The 17,527-nt window shown below is 42.8% G+C and overlaps 1 protein-coding gene across 1 annotated transcript in view; it reads right to left on the bottom strand.

Annotated features, from left to right (window-relative positions):
* Window positions 1–8,535, bottom strand: part of TOX3 (TOX high mobility group box family member 3) — a 97,314-nt gene extending 88,779 nt beyond the window's left edge. The window contains exon 1 of the mRNA XM_083750511.1: window positions 7,246–8,535. Within this exon, the coding sequence (XP_083606637.1) occupies window positions 7,246–7,347 (102 nt within the window). The 5' untranslated portion in view covers window positions 7,348–8,535. The remainder of the gene's footprint in view (window positions 1–7,245) is intronic.
* Between the last annotated feature and the right edge of the window lie 8,992 nt (window positions 8,536–17,527).

Here is a 17,527-nt window from a genome sequence, read left to right as displayed (position 1 = left end):
GATGCAATGAATACTCATCAGAGCACTCATAAGACCAGGTAACAAACCCGAAAGCCAATTCATATCAGCTTCACAAGAGCAAAAACTATCCAGTAGATCTAAATGTTGAACACCACACAAAGAAAGTACAGCTGCCAACAAGCAATCTGAATAATGTCCCTTTTTATGTAGAACATCTAGTTAGTCTTTAAAAACAAGACAGGAAATGACAGTTATTTGGTTGGTATATAGACTTCTCTGGGCAAACATATTTGATGCAGTTCACAAAATGTCCAAGCTTAAAACAGTAAAAAGCACACCGCAGAAAATAGAAATTGTAACATCATCAGAATGAACCCATCTCTAACGTATTGTCAAAATAAAAAGGAAGCTGTGTGCACTAAAAAATCTAAAATCACAATACTTCCTATGCTTCTGCACCAAGTCAGCACCATGTCAGAACAAGTCAAGAAGAATCAGCCCGAAACCATTTGGAAATGTGAATGACTTGCTGGCTATACTGTGCACTCGGTCTAATATTTTGCAATAGTGTTGGCTCAAGCTCTTGGTGGTTTCACTACTGTAGGCCAGGCTTCCTCAACCTCGGACCTCCAGATGTGTTTGGCCTACAACTCCCATGATCCTTAGCTAGCAGAACCAGTGGTCAGGGATGATGGGAAATGTAGTCTCAAAAACATATGGAAGGCCAAGTTTGAGGAAGCCTGCCTTAGGCTATATAGCATAACCAAACACTATCACATTAAACATGGCCAGTTGAGGATATGGGTGTGAAAGCCACAAAGCTTGACACTGTAATATGATGTCCTGTTACACAGGAGCCACTAGACTCCTATCGAGTTGCCATTTGTACACATCTGAAACAAGATGTTTGTCCAGGGCAGTGTGTGTGATCTGATAGCTAATTCCTCTATTAAAGACAAACCTTTAGAGGTCCATACAGTTACAGTCACAGGCACTGGCATTCCTCTCAGTGTGTTTAGGTAGCTTCCTGTCGATTTTACAAAATCAACCACCAGCAGCTGATGCTCCTCCTGCGTGGTAACCAACACCTAGTTACCAAGTGCGCAGCAGTATGTCATGGTCCCGCATGGCTTGTTTGCATCGTTAAGTATTTGTGACATTTTCCCTGGGGTAAATTAGCTTAAGCCAGAATTGTTGCCACCTCTCTTCATGTTAGAATACAGGGAGCTTGTGCTTACTTCCTTAGCTATTTTGACAGCAGACTTATTTATCAAGAAAAGCAAAAAATCAACAACACCCACATAAGTACTGAACAAAGCAAAAATACCAGCTCAGAGCTACAACTCCTAGAGTTCACTGGGCAAAGGGATAGATTGTTAAACCACTCTGTATTTTGTAGCTCTGGGAGCAGAATAGGGGTCTCCTAACAACTTTCAGTGCCCTTAACAAACTACGGTTCTCAGGATCCTTTGTGGGAAGCCATGCCTGTTTAAAGTGGCATGATACTGATTTAAATGTGTATCACAGAGAGAGCTTAAGTAGTGATGGGCAGCTTAACTTCTAGGAAAGCCTATCCACCATTACTGATTGTTTCATTGAAGAAGCTCTGATGAGCATCCAGGGAAGCCACCAAGTTCTCCAGAACACAGTTTGATAAAACACCAATTTAAAACACCAGTTTCCAAAAGTGGTAGAAAATGATACACAGTTCGTTTTACTGGAAAAATAAGAAAGAACTTAACAAAAGTCTCCTGGAAAGTTCAGTGAAGGTATAGATTCATCACACACTCTTCAAAGTTGCCCCAGATAAAGATGCAGTAACGTTCAACCTTCGACCTCAACACACTCATATTATCTTCCTTTACCTCACTTTTGGCAGGACTAAAAATTCTGAGAGATGACAAACTAGTCTAGTCTATATTGAAATTGAGTGCACACTATTCAAGGTAAATGCACTGCATAGATCTTCTGTGGAAAAATTAGCCTAATAGTCTTAAGAGTCTATCATTACAAAGATGTTGATGCTTTTCAGATGAAATGCGAAAAAGCTGCATTTTAGTCTTATTGTTTCCCCTCTCCACTCCACCCCACCCCACCCCCCGCCCACCAGCCAAAAGGATTCATGGAAATCACACCCCACTTTCAGTTCTATCCTAGTTGTTACTGTAGGAAGAGTACAATCATACAGAATATACAAAGCTACAGGCCGTACTGCAGCCCAACCCCCAGGAAACAATGCCACACGGATAGCAACTGTTGCTCTCCATCTTACACAGGGTGAAAGTTTAGGCAGGTTGCATAGGCAGGAAAGTGGGGGAAATTAAATGGTTCTTCCTGGTTACAGAGCGTAAGCAGGTAAAGGGTCACCACAATGTAGCGATATAGCCAAGCCTCGCACTGCAAGCTATACAAGCATCCATTGGCCATCTGCTCCTTCTTTTATCTGTACCATCTATTTACCCAACTGTGGTGTTTGCATTGAATGTTTTAGATAACTGCAGCTGCAGAAACTCATTTGCTGTGCCTTGTCTTGTGAAACATCATCTGTATTATCGCTCTCCCTCTCCCTCCCCCCAAAATTGTCTATTTATGAAAGCAGTGTGCCACAACCCACAGCATGCAGCAATTTAGCTTATGCCACATACAGTCTTTTTCCAGATCAACCCAGTTGTTTGAGAGTGTGTGAGAGGGGGGTAGCAAAGGCATAATGTCCCCAAAAGGACACCAACATACTCGTGGCAGAATTGTTGATCAAATGAATGGGGTGTCAGCCTGTCTGCTACTATCCCTTAACTGATCATCAGTTGTAGTGTGGGAGAGATACAGTTAGAACCCAGTGCCACCTGCTTCTCTCCCCCTACCCACCATCATTCATGTGTTTTATAGATTCATATGCCACCCTTCAATATGATTGTTCCAAAGCAAGCTTTAACAGAAAAGTTTTAACAACACGTGGCAGAATAATATATTGCAGGTGGAAACATTCTCAAAAGCTCAACAGAGTGTGTGTGCCAGGGAAGAGGACATACTTCAGAGGTAGCATGCATTCACCTCGGTGGTAGGGCACATGTTTTGCAAGCCAAAGTCAGAAGTTGAGCCCCTGACATCTCTAGTTAGAAAAGTGGTTGGGAAAATTGTGACCAGATGTCCAGATGTTATTTGACTCCAGTTCCCATCGGCCACAGCCAGCATGGTCAGGGGTGATGGGAATAGTAGTCCAGCCATATCCAGAGGGCCACAAGTTTCACACTTCTGAGTTAGAAGAATCAAGTAGCAGTAATGTGGAAAAAAACAACTGCCTCAGACCCAGAAGAGCCATTGCTAGGTAAGAATGAATATATTGGTTTGAACAAACAAAAATTCTGGTGTAAGGCAGGTTCCTGTGCTCCCCCCCCCCCCCCCCGCGCTCCCTGCTGTATATTTTTCCATGGGAAGGAGAAGAGAAAAATCTGTCCTACTAGATTGGTGCAACAGTATTTATTTGGCTATAAACCAGATAAAGCACCAATCCTAATGAGATTTGACTAGTTTGCAGATGGACCTGCAAATGCAAACTTCTGAAACCAGTAACTCTGGAACAACCCCATCAACTTCACCCTACCATCAAACAGGACTGAACTTACACATTATAATGTCTTAATATGGTACACTAGAAATGTAGCAAGGATGAGGCAAGGACAAAGCCACTCAATCCCTAGTAGTCCATATACAACCCAAATAGCATAAACTTCTTAACTATGAACATGTACAATGAAGCCTTGCACAATTGCCTAGCCTCAGAGCATTCACTCTAAACAAATCCTATTAAATTCAGATTTTCCTGAAGTTACTCTAACCCAGGCTTCCTCAACTGTGGCCCTCCAGATGTTTTTGGTCTACAACTCTCATGATCCCTAGCTAGCAGGACCACTGGTCAGGGATGATGGGAATTGTAGTCTCAAAACATCTGGAGGGCCGAGGTTGAGAAAGCCTGATCTAACCCATGAGCTATTCTAGACACACACAAATGATGTATTTTGTGTTATTGCCCATTGTATTCAACTATATGTAGAAGAATGTCCTCCCTACTATGTTGCCAGTCAATACTGCTGGCCTGTTCTTAAGCTTTGCAATGACTACAGCAGGAATGCCAACTTGAACAAAATATTGAAGGGCGGCAGGTAAGCCCTGTCCTGCATAACTGATCACACGATGTGGCACACGTACACCATTTGAATGGCAATGCCCATCAAGTTTGGGGGGGCAGCCCCCTCAAATATTTTATTGGGTGGGCCAAAGAGACATTGGCCCCTAGGAGTTGGTTCTTATGGTCCACAGTATTATTGCCGTAGATACTGATTTTTATTTGCAATGCAACTACTAACATTGCTGCAACATTGTTACAAATGGTGGATACACATCTTAAGAACGTCAGCTAATAGCTATGTATGTAAAAATACACTAATGCAAAGGCATTTTAGATGACAAAGCAACCAGGAGCAGCTTGGATGAGCTCAGCAAAAGAAAGAAGTAAGGTTCATCTGAACAAGTCATCAACCACCCAACCATCTGTGGTTTAAAACTATATGAATCAGAATGAGATTTGCAACCACTGGCTTCAAACTGTTTACCCTAGAGTAAACCCATAGTAAACTTACTTTTTAAAAGTGCAATAAAATTATCGTCTTAACATCCTGTTCCTAAACATATTTTCTTACAAAGCTTGTTGATTTCAATGATCTTTATTTCAAAGTGTGTTTAGGATCACAGCCCAAGTCATATCCATCCTCCACCTTAATTGCAAGTTGGCAATACAAGTGTTTTTTTAACAGGGGCAGGAAAAGTGCAACAGAGTTAATAGCTTCCTACCAGTTTAGTGGTTTTTTGGTTTTGTTTTGTTTTGAGGAAATTGGTGTTGTAAGAAATGGTATCCAACAGCAGTTTCACACTTTCCTTCCTCGTGATGCTGAAGATACAATAGAACATTATTCAAAAGGTACCTACAATTGGTCTGCTTCCGCAAATTTCTAATTTTGGAGCTATTCACATGTTGTAGAGGCACACTCTGTAGAGGCACATAGCAAACGAAGAAGAATGTACACAGTGTCTTTTCATTATCACCAAGGATAAATAGCCAAACAAAAAAATATGGCTGGTATGTAGTTTAGCTCAAAAATGTTCATGAATTAATACAAAGTGCAGCAAACATTTAGCCATTCTCTAAATGATGGCGACTTTATACATTTGGCTGCCCTAACAAGCGACTGTGCAGAGTTATTCAGAGCATTGAAAACTCTTAAAAATCAACGGTGATGCTCTAGCCCCTAATTTGTGTTGAGTCCCTCCTCTCTCTCTTTTTTTCCTTTTTCATACTATCAAGGCAGCAGCGTGCTCATATTCTCAGTGGTGTATCTCCCAAGAGCACGCTCAGGCATGCATTCTCCAGGAGCAGCTTAACATAACCTTGGTGAAAAGGAAATGGTATGCTTTGGCTACATGGGACAAGGCAAACACCAGTTCAGCTTCCATCAAACATGACCATCATGCCTGACCAAGCACATTCGAAAACAGAGCCTTCTTTAAAAAAGAGCTTGCTTTGGTGACATCCTTTTTTCAAGCAATCCCCATGTAAGAAACTTTTGATAACCACAGATATTGCTTTGAAAATTCCGTCTTCCCACCCCCGACCAATTCCTTTTTTCTCATGCATTACCTAGGTAATCATCATTACATTCTTCATTCAGTTAACCATTTGCACAGTATCTCGACAGGCAGTATCTCACAAGGGGCCCCAGAGGCTGGGCAAAGGCAGCATGGTGGTGGTGGTGGTGGAGGAGAGAGACAGCTAGCTGTGAAAGGGATCTTTATATACATGTATGAAGGCCCCGTGCTAATAACTCCGTGAGCTATTGACACAGCCTAATGCAAACAGTGAAGTCCCTTTCAGAATAGCATGAGTCACCATGTCTCTCTTTAAGTTTGCATTTCCCTGTTCCTTCCCGGTTGTTGGCAAAAACAGACTAGCTGTGGTTGAAACATTTATTATTATTATTTGTAAAATGCATTTACAAGGGGAGTGCCCTTCTCTTCTGCTGACTGCTGACTGCTGCTGCTGCTACATCTGCCTTCTCATCTATAAACTGCCACAAGAAAGATGTAAATAAGCCATGGAGCTAAGTAGTACCAACAGCTTCTCCAGCAGACAAACAAGTCAAATGAAACAATTCGCTTGCTTTGTAATGTTAGCAGGCAAGGAATCATGCATCCACTGAACTAATTCCCACTTGGAATGACCTTTGGCACCCAGATCCTAAACACATTTTTTTCTGGGATGTGGATCCCACAGATTTCAATAAAACTCCACACAAGCATGCTTTGTCAGAACTAAAGCCTTAGTTAATGTCTTAACTGTGGCGGAATGTGAAAAAAGTGGGACCCAAATGAGTTGGGGGGGGGAGTGGGCAGCAATGCACAATCTCTGATCAGCATTACATTTTATCCTACTCTAAATACCAAGGACTGTAAGAAAAGAAATAGATTTGACTTTTTTAAAAAAATAAGATTTTTTAAAAAATAAATACAACACAACAAAAAGAAAGAAAGAAAGAAAGAAAGAAAGAAAGAAAGAAAGAAAGAAAGACAGACAATAGTGGCAGCTGCTCATGGGCTGCAATTCCCAAAGTACTTCTTAGAGCCTCAGCAAAAACTGCCCATTGTTCCAGGGATTCCAAGTAAAGCAGAAAGCAGCATCTTTGCAAACTGCACAAGCCCATTTTTGCCCGGATACACCATGCACACACTTTCCCTTCATCAGCAATTTCCCCCACGGCCAATGAAATAGTAGCTATTCCGCAAGCCCTACATTTGTATGTGTGTGTTTACCAGGGAAACTGTGCTTTATTTCAAAAGAATTGTGAGAAAATGATAAGGGATTATCCTTCCAAAGTTGGGGAGGGGGAGTAGTAACAACAACAACAACCACAACAGCAACAACAACAACAGGAGCCAGAGATGGCTTTTTGTACAGGCCATGGAAAGGAGCAGCGAGGCGGTAGCGTTGGAGAGAACACTTGAGAAAGTTTTGATTAAAAAATTGCTGCCCCATTTAACATCAGGGAACGAAAGTTTCAGTAGTTGCAGTGCCCTTTCCCCCTCGTTCCACCTACCCCCTAAAACAAAAACAAAAAATATACTACCGCAAAACAGAGCACCACCAGGCACAATATTATGAGGAAAACTAAAGAGGCACACCAGAAACAAAGGTATAAAACAAGAAAAGTGGGGAGGAATTAAAGAAGTAGTCACCTTGTTGTAGTTGTAGTAACCCAAACACTGGGCAAAGTCCAGATTGGAAGGGTCTCCAGGAAGGGAGCTTCCAGATGCAGCAGGATAAAATCTTACATCCATGTTGAAGGGATGGGGGGGGGGGGTTGTTTGGGGCAGGGGGGTGGGGAAGGAAGGGGGTGTTGGATGGAAGAAGAGTTAAAGAGAGGAGGTCCGTGTGGTCCAAAAAGGGGTGAAGTTCTGAGAGGCTCTCAATAGATCCACCTTCCAAATAATAAAAAATAAAAAAGTGCCCGGGTTTGGAGGGAAGAACGTTGCTCAAGTTGTTTGGGAATCTGCGAGAAGTGGAAAGAGGCGAAGCTTCCTGGAGGACAAGGAGGGAGGGAAGAGGAGGGAGAAAGAGAAGGAGGGGGACAAAAACAAACAAGGGATGGGATGAAAGAGACGGGGGAGGGGAGGGGGCAGAGCGGCAGGTGAGCCGAAGGCGGGGAAGGAGAGGCACAGGTGAGGCGAAGGTGAGGGGGGAGCAAGAAGGGGGAGCCTCTCGCGCCTCTGGAGAAGTGGGGCGAAAGCTTTCTCTCAGTCCTCTCTCTCTCTCTCTCTCTTTCCCCACCCCCCTCCAATGGCAAGTCCCCGGGTTTTGCCTCTCTCTCTCTCTGCCTCCAGAACCAGCTGCACCACACAAAGAAGCCACGCGCCCGGCTCTGAGGAGAGAAAGAAGCAGAAGCAGCGGCTCTCTCGCACTCTCTCGGCTTCTCTCTCTCTCTCTCGGGCCCCCTCCTCCCGCCTGTCTCAGGAGAGGGGGGAACGGCGACCGGGCGCGCGGGCGGGCGCGCGCTCCGCCGCCGGCGCAAGGGTCTCTGTATGTGTCTCTTTCTTTTCCCTTCCCCTCTTCTGGAAGTGACTGTTTTGTGTGCGTGTGTGGACAGAGAGAAAGGGCAGAGGAACTCGTGAGGGGAGAAAGAGAAGGCGCCAAAGAAAAGGAGCCCCGAATAGCTGCGGAGAGGGAGGGTCGCGCGGCAGGCAGCTTCGCTGTCTCCAAGCGCACACACACGCCCCAAAAGTGCTCCAAAAGCGGGGGGACGGTGGCGGCTGCTCTTGGCACCGCCCAACTTGAATGAGGCTGAAGGGGGGACTTGGTGGTGGGGTCGCCGGGTTCTTCGCCGCCGCTTTGCTCTCTGGCAGTACTGCCCCCCCTCTTTTTTTCTTGCTTTCTCGCTCCCTTCAGCAGCACACCGCCGAGGAGGGTTACCTCGCGCGCGCGTCCAAAGGGGCCGGGGCCCGCTCGCTTCTCTCCCGCCCCGCCCTCCCGCGCGCGCTCCTTGGCCGGCCGGCCGGCTGCCTAGAAGGTTGGGGGGGGGGGAGGAAACCGAAGCGCACGTGCGCAGGGGAGGGGAGCCGCGAGGGGGGAGACAAGTGCACGTGTGAATGGGGATCATGGGTCTATTACGCACCGCAGCCAGAACTTTCAGCAGTGCTTTGCTACGGGCTCCTCTGAGCTTGCTGGGCCGCCAGGGGAGGGAAAATGAAGAGAGTGTAATACACGTGTATGTCTGCAGCAGACTTTCTGTTGGTAGAGAGGAAGAGGGTAGGCTGGCTCGCAGGTGGGCATCTGAAGGGAAACCTTTGTAACCCCTTGAACGTGGGAACCAGTCTGAGCTGGGTAGAGCACCCTAAAGCGGGCTTTGACTTAGTGTTGCCTCCAATCTAACGCTCCTCCATCGAGTTTTCACCCGCGGTCTTCTGTTCTTTTAACAAATTTGTCCGTTGTAAAGATAAAGGAATTGGTAGGTGGGAGCAGGATTGTTGAGCATCTAACCTCCGCAGGTTCGTTTTATACATGTACTCTGTGCACCTGGAGTGCTTCCCCAGCCCCCAGAAACCCAGCATGGAGAAAATGTGATAGACAGCTGGATATATGGGGCTCTTTCAAACATCATAACAAATGTATTCAGGTGCTACACACACAATCCTGCTCCCCACTGTTATATACGAATACACTGGGTGATGAAACAAGTAATGTGCATTTTTAAAAATTATTTATTGCATTTATATCCTGCCTTTTTCTCCAAGGAGTTCAAGGTGGTACACAAGGTCCTTCTCCCCCTCCTCATTTAATCGCCACAACAACCCTGTGAGGTAGGGTTAAGCTTGAAGATGGTGACTAACCCAAGGCCATTCAGTGAACTTCATGCCCCAGTGGGGGATTTGAACCCTGGTCTTCCAGGTCCTAATCTGACTCTTAACTTCTCTCTGTGAAATTCATCCATATATGGAAATCTCCATGGGTGCTGCAGCCAACAAGTGCTGGGTGTGCATCAACATGCACAGAACAAGAAGCATTCTCAAAGCCAGGGTCATTGAGAGGGATGCCCCAGAGAGAGTACTGAAGGCAAGAGGGGACATTTGGCCCCTAGGCCTGAGGTTCTCCCATCTGTGGCTTATAATGAAAACAGTTGAGAGCAGAAAGTAACATGAATCTTCCATGCAGGATGGTGCTTTATACTGAGAGAGGCCATTGGGTCATCTAGCTCAACAGGGTTTATGCTATTCCAAGCCCAACCTGGAGATGCCAGGGATTGAACATAGGACATATCATTGGTCCATCTTTCTCATCATTGTCTACATAAGAACATGAGATGAGTTTGCTGGAACAGCCCAGAGGCTCACCTAGTCCAGTATCCTGCTATCACAGATACTTGTGGAAAGCTAGACATGAGCACACAGCACTCTGCACGCCTGTGGTTTCTGAAAACTGGTAACTACCCAGACTGGCAGCAGCTCTTCAGGGTTTCCAACTTTCCCAGCCTTACCAGGAGACACCGAGAATTGAACCTGGGACCGCCACTCTATGGTCCCAAGCCATACATTTGCTTGTGTAATCATTTGTAAGTTGATCAGATCCCTCCTCAGCCTTGCATTCAATTCAAGAAGAAAAGTTTGGCAGAGCCATATCTAGTGCACATCAGTGCATTTCCATTTTAAAAGGACCATTTTCATGCATCCAGGTCCACCCTTCCACACACATTTAGCATCACACAGAAGCTTAATATCAGCATTTCTTTTTCAGTGGTCAACTATAGAACAATGGCGGTAATGAGGGCACTTCCTCATAGATCAGACAAATATTTGATATTTCAAACATTTCAAGTGCTCTGGTTTTCGTAGAAGATAACAACAGAATTTTCAGAGTGGAAAGGAAGCTAAAAAAGAAAGCCCACTGAAAAAAATGATGTTCAGTAACCTTGTAGAACACATATCATTCTCACTAGTAAAAACCTAACAGCATACTTCTGCTAGACTCTGTTGTGTGTTCTTTCCAGAAAGCAGAATTTACATGTCCTAAATCACAACTATCCATAACTAAAGTACAATCTTATGAGTTCAGTGGTAGTTAACTTCCAGGTTAAGTGTGTATAGAACTGCAGCGCGAAACTGGCCCTGTAATTGAAGGGAAGAAACATTTGTCATAGTGTCAGCAATGCTGAGGCCAGGCAGCATTGGATACTTTTCATAGTATTACACACATCAGTGGTATTGATGCTGCAGTGTCCATTCATCCTTTGGCTTAACACTCCTATCCCCATGGAGTGGGGGATGGTAGCTCCCAATCCCAACAGGAGAGTTTGGGGACTGGGAAAGAGTGACTGATGTGAATGAGGAAGACCTGACTTTCAATAAGATTACTGATACGGAGTAAAAATGATAGAAATATTGCACATGAAGAAGATATGTGTTCCTGACAATAAAAGTTAATACTGAATCATTTCTGCAGTGGATTTTTCTTTCTCTGTTCTTTGACAGGGAGTGTAAAAGTTCTTCACACAGAAGTTTTCTTTTCACATTTTCACATTTTAATCAGGTTAGTAAATAAATCAGTATGGCCTGGGAAATTCTTGCAAAAAATAAATTACCTGATCTCAATGGCACTCCTATTTGTCTGAACATCTGACCAGATAAAATGTTTCCCTTGTTATCTTAGCCATTCAGATAAATATGTGTTTAGTAATGTGTAAATTAAGGTTACCAGATTTTTTTCAATGAATCCAGGGAGACTTTTCAACTTCAATGGATTTTGTATGGGGACTGATTTGCAAATCAAGGGACTGTCCCCGGGAAACAGGGACATCTGGTAACCTTAGTGTGAATGCAGGCAATGAATTTCATGTGCATTTGGTTGTACCTTGTAAGAAGAGGTATCAGTATCTGGAAAATCTGGTTGGTCACTGTGAAAACAGGATGCTGGACTAGATGGACCATTGGCCTGATTCAGCAGGCTCTTCTGGTGCATTTGTGTAAGTAAAGAAAAACGTGTGTGATAGGGTTCAGCTGATAGGGTTCAGCTTTATGAAAACTTTTATGGTAAAACCTGATGGTGAAAATCCCCTCCTTTTTTTTTTTCAAGAAGGGAGAGCTGCAAAAGAGAACAAATGTATTCACTTATTCAAAAGGAGGGCAGCACTGAACTGAAAAGTCCTCACTCTAAATTCGCTTTGTGACATTACTGTCATCATTCTGCCTTTCCATGGTTAAAACAATGTTCAAGGCAGCTTACAACATGAAAATATTTACATAATTACAAAAGTATAACTAAATGTGAGTACTGTAATCATAAACAGTAAATGAAAACATCTCAGTAAGTATACAATAAAATTAAGCAATCCCCACATAATTCATAATGAGGCCTAACAATAGCGATGCAAGAATACAATACCAATAACAGCAGAAACTGAGCATCTCCAAAATTAAATCTTGACCCCAATAAAATCTTATGTAGGGATATGGGAATACTTTGTGACCTAAGCTGATCAGCTACATTGCATAATGCCATTATCACACTGACTGCATGATTTCCCCAATTGGCTGGATAATTATTCCAAGACTATCTGTTTTGATAATCTTAAAAATGAAAAAATTAAAGCACCAGAGTGGGAACTGACTTAAGGACTAGCTGGGTTTGGTAAACATTTCAACCCCCGGTAAGCACTACTTTCACTCCCAAAATCAAAGCAAGCAAATGTTCCATTCACCCCTAGTTCTGGAATGAAGTTAGCATCCTGTGGCTAGAACTAAATGTTTTGGCAGATGCAGAGTTGATGCAAAAACAGGAGCCCAGCATTTTATCCTTATTTTGCCCAAGTAACATCTTGTTAAAAAGAAAAAGCATGACATGGCATCATCGCCACAGTCGGTATAGTGGCACAGCAGTGGGGAAATTCAAAGTGTGGTGATGCCGCTTTTGTATAGCTACGATTTGCAGAGAAGAGGGAGGACAATTCAGTTTTAATGAGAAACAGCATAATTTGTACTTCTTGAACCAATATGCAAACTGAAACACAACATCCTTTTAAATCTGCACTTCTCTGAATTTTGTGGTGAAGATCTCCCATCAATCAATATGTACCAACAGGCATATATTAGCAGATAGTTTGCATACAAATGCATAAATTAGTGAAGATGGTGTGCAAAAATGCATTTTATCATGGAAAATTGCTTGTAAAAATGTCATATTAGTAAAAATCGGATAAAAATGTGTATATCGGAAGAAATTCGCACTAAATTGTGGGTGAAATTTCATGGAGATTTCTTTTCAAATTTGCTGCAGAAATGTGAAGAAATTGAATTTAAAATTGGGAAAATGAGGAACTGAATAAAACTGAAATTGACATGTACATCCATCCTTAGATGTGAGTTCTACACCCCTGCCATGGTGTCTTGCTCCAGCTTTAGAATTCCTGTGTAATTCTCCTTTTTTAAAAAAGAAAAGAAAAGAAAGCAGTTTTTTCTTACTTAATGCTACAGAGATAAGTTATTGTCCTACTTCAGAGAAAGCACATTTAGGAATTGGCTGTAAAATAATACTTCAAACAAAGAAGATATTGGTTGCCCTCACTAATATGTTACCCTCCCTTTAAGATGTAATAATGCTAAATTTTACAAAACTCCAGCAAAGTATTCAACAATGGAGGGCGGGAAGCCTCGTCCTTTCTGCTCCCCATTTACATGGATCTGTGTCTGCCTTGAGTGTGAATACTCCTTGCTTTGTAAGCAGGTGCATAGCCTGCTTAGGAGTTAAACCCCAAACTCATCACTGCTGCTTGACTAGAGTGGGATGGGGCTTCTTTTCTGGAACCGTTTCAAGTCTTCCCTCTCCTGCTTCCCAGCATTTCAGCCACCTGTTTAGCGAGTTCATACTCCAAAAGAGATCTATGCAATTAGAAACAAGGAAATGAAAATAAATGACCTTGTTTGTTATTTATAACAAAGGGGCTCTGCAAAATTAATCCAGCAAAGCTTGACCTTACGACCTGAATGAAAGAGGGGAAAAACCAACCCATTCCTTTGTGGCGACCTCACAATACTCCAGCCGCAAAGCAGCTCTGCCTCTTTATGATGGATATTGGAGGAGTATATTCAAAATATTAAATGTTTGACGAGCAAGATTGGAGAATTTGCATGAAAAAGGCATGTCTAAGCAAAGTTAAGTGAGCTGTGATGGAGGTGATTTTGAGACCTAGGAAACGAAGGTAACCCCTATACATACATGCAGTTCTCTTTATTTATTGCAATTAGACTTAATACACTTCTTGGTATGTATCTGAATGTGCATTTTATTGGGTCATACAGTATATTTTAATATATGGAGGATTACAATCTAATCTATTAAAGAAAAGCAGGATAGCAGTCTAATCCATAATTATGCATGTGAATGTTTTGTTTCCCATAATATTCAGAATGTGTGAATGTTCCATTTATCAAGTGAAGCACTTAAGTTTTCTGGACTCCATTGCGTTACCTTCCATGGCGTTGCTCCATATTTCCTCCTCTTCTATATATTTCCCAGGTCCCCTTTAGGTCATGATCCTTTGTTCTTTATTGCAGAGTAGCTCAACCAGCCTTGTAACATTTATCTTCTCAATTCCCTTCAGTGTTCTCTCCAACCCCGAGACGCGCCCTCTTAATTTCCCCTTTTCTAAAGAACATAGACCTGGTTTCTGTAACCTTCATAAATAAGCAAGATCTTTTTGCCCCAGCCACCGCTAGCTGGACCTTTCATTGCACCTTTCCTGTTTGTACTAGATCTTCTCCATAATAAGGTAACCAAAACCTCATGACGGTCTTGTGTGCACTGACAGAATAAAGTCATGTTGTGCTGAAACCTTCCTATTTGGTGCTTCTGTGCTCTGGAGTGTTTGGTTTATTATCTCATTAAGAGCAACACTAATGGTTTTACCCTGTATCCTCAGTCATCCCCAGCCTCCCCTCATCTCTTTGCTTTAAACACCACTGGTTGTTTAGCTTTGAAGGACCTGTTTTATTTTTCTTTGATTTAGCTCTAAGCAGGACTTTCCTGCTGTTGCTCAATTTTCTCTGTGATTAATGTTTACTGTAGCTTCTCCATTGCTGAAGTCAAGATTACAGGCCTACAGTGTTTCAAATATGCCTCCTGTCTATTCTTAAATAGAGGCTATTGCCAATGCAGCCATATGATTGTTCTTTGCAGAGGGGGTTAAGTACAGCTATCATATCAGAATCCATATTGAATGCTAAAAAGCTATTAATACAAGATATTAAGTAGGACATCTGCAGTCTACCAAAAATGTCCTAAACATTCATCACCTGGGTAAAGAAAAGAATATCTGGATTCCGCCATCCCCATTTTATACTAACAGCAAAGTTGGTGCAGAACACATTGTCTTTTAGGCACCTAAGTCAGTACCAGTGTGATGCAGTTACAATTGGGAGTGCTGAAGCCAACAGAGCTCTCTGAATTTTTCCCAGCATAGGAGCATAATATGTTGCCTTACACTGAGTCAAGTCATTGGTCTACCTGGCTCATTATTGACAGCAGTTAATCATGGCTTCAGGTACGATTCTTTCCAAGTTCTGCCTGGAGATACTAGGGATTGAACCTGGGACCTTCTGCATGAAAGGCAGGTGATTTGCCACTGAGCTATAAGGGACATTCTCTGCCACTGAGCTATACAATCTAATATGGTGTTCACAGCTGCCTCAGGTTGCTAGCTGGTAGGAAACACCCCCATTTTCCCAGCTATCGTCAGGACCATTTCGATTCATGTGCGCCACACCTTAACCCAGACCTGGAATGCAGGTTCACAGGCTGAGGAGCCAGGATGGACTCAGCAGCTTGACAAGTTTCCAGAGCTGTATTTTTCCACAGAATCCCCTCCCCCCCCCACCCCCATGTTTCATAAATGAATTAGTAAAAATGTTGTTAATTGCAAATACAGTATTTAGACAAACTTGGCTGTTTCAAAGTTTGTTAACTGAACAAAAACAAAATAAGCATGCTAAATTAGATATTTCTCTAGGGCATCAGAAAATTTGCATTTTAAGTGTGTGTTTTAATGTGGGGATCGCTAATTGTTTTTATACTTGCAAGCTGCTTTGGTCAACTCCTTTGTGGAGGGGGAAAGCAGGTTATAATTTGTTGATTGACAAATGGATGAATAAATGCATGAATGCTTGGTCAGTAGATTAGTTGTCCAGCACATACAACACATTAAATATATGGATCCCAGTGCTGGAACCCCCTATTTCAAAACCTTATTTGTCGTCTTCTTCTTCTTCTTCTTCTTCTTCTTCTTCTTCTTCTTCTTCTGATTATTATTATTACTACTACATCTCATCTTTTTTTATCTCATCACATATTTTCCTCCAAGGAACTCAAGGTTTGCATACATGGCTCTTACCCTTCCCATGTTCTCCTTACAACAACAACAACTCTGTGAGGCAGAACATAAGAAGAGTCCTGCTGGTCAGCTCAAAGGCCCACCTAGTCCAGCATCCTCATCTTATAGCCAACCTGATGCCTGTGGGAAACACTAGCAGGACCCAAACACAAGGGAACTCTCTGTTCCCTACCAGTGGCCTCCAGCAACTAGTATTCAAAATTATTACTGTCTCTGACAGTGGAGGCAGAACAACAGCCATCTGACAACTTTCGCCTCCATGAATTTGTCCAATCCTCTTTTACAGCCATCCAAGTTGGTGGCCATCACTGCTTCCTGTGGGAGCGAGTTCCATAGTTTAACTGTGCATTTCACAGAAAGAGAAGTGAGAGGTGGTGTCTCAGCCAAGGTCATCAATTGATTTGAACCTGCTTAAACCATTCCACTAAAAAGCATCTAGCTAAAGCTGCAAGGATCCCATTTTATTTTATTTTTTCTTAGACTGGGACCCTGTCTATTAGTTGGCGGGCCTTAAACACAGTTTGCTATGAAAACAAAACAGCAATGGCAACCCATATTTGCCAACAAGCTTCCATTGGTGCCTGCTCCACATTTATGTGCCAACGGACGGCTTTCTTTCAGCAAGGCTTTGTATAGTAGTGAGGTCTGAGGCTGGTAGGGCTGTGCCCTATTTTCCCTTAAAGACCAGCCTCCACGGCAGCAGAGGTCCACCTGCTGAGAAGGTAGGGTAGTGGCTCTGCCTTACCTGGTGAGCCACTTCTAGCAGCAAGGGTTTTATATTACTGCAGTTCCAAGCACTTAGGCTATGGAGCAACCTCCCCAATGGTAGTCTGATTTGTTCCATCCAGCCTTCCACAGAGGGTGCAAAAAGAACCTAGTTAAATGGGTGTTTGAGTTTTAATGAAACCTTGCTCCTGCTGTGTTGAATGTGGTGAGGTTCTTTTTCCTGCTTCGTACAAGTTATTTATTTATTGTCCCACATTATCTTTGCAGGAAGCCAGTCAAGCATTGGAATGGTGGGGCCAAAACATTTTAAACAAATGTACCTGTACCCTGATACAGGTAGGTGCACCTGTGTTGGTTCCAGCCCTCATTCATTCCAACAGGGGATTCATTCATACAGTTGCACAATGAACAGCACAGATTAGGCACACGACATAATTTCCATTATGTTAATGTTGCTTTAAAATATATTGTGCAGAGTGCCGCAACAATCAAATTATCAATTATAATGTCTACTCTGAGTAGAAAAGTGTTGCGAAACAGAGGGCTGATTATGGCTCCGGTACTTTCAATCTGCATACTCATTGTTTAGTACAGGGAAAACAAATTATCTTGTGTTGGCCTCAGTTCAAATTTAATTAAATGAGTGCAAAGCAATTATAATAAAGTACAATGGTGTAGTAATGAAAGGAAAATAACTCATTAACCTATTAATCTTTATTTATGTTCCTCTCAAATAAGTATGTAATTTCTTTATCACTGCATCCCATAAGAAATTGCAGGCTTTCCCACCGCTCCTGGGATCTGCCTGCGCTAAGGATCATCGTTCAACTCCATGCTTACTATTTATATACATTTGCTTTTCG

Source organism: Podarcis gaigeae, assembly GCF_964106915.1.
Source record: "Podarcis gaigeae genome assembly, chromosome: 8".
Classification (NCBI taxonomy): Eukaryota; Metazoa; Chordata; class Lepidosauria; order Squamata; family Lacertidae; genus Podarcis; species Podarcis gaigeae.
The sequence above is the reverse complement of the archived record's forward strand: the minus strand, read 5'-3'. Positions and strand labels throughout refer to the sequence as shown.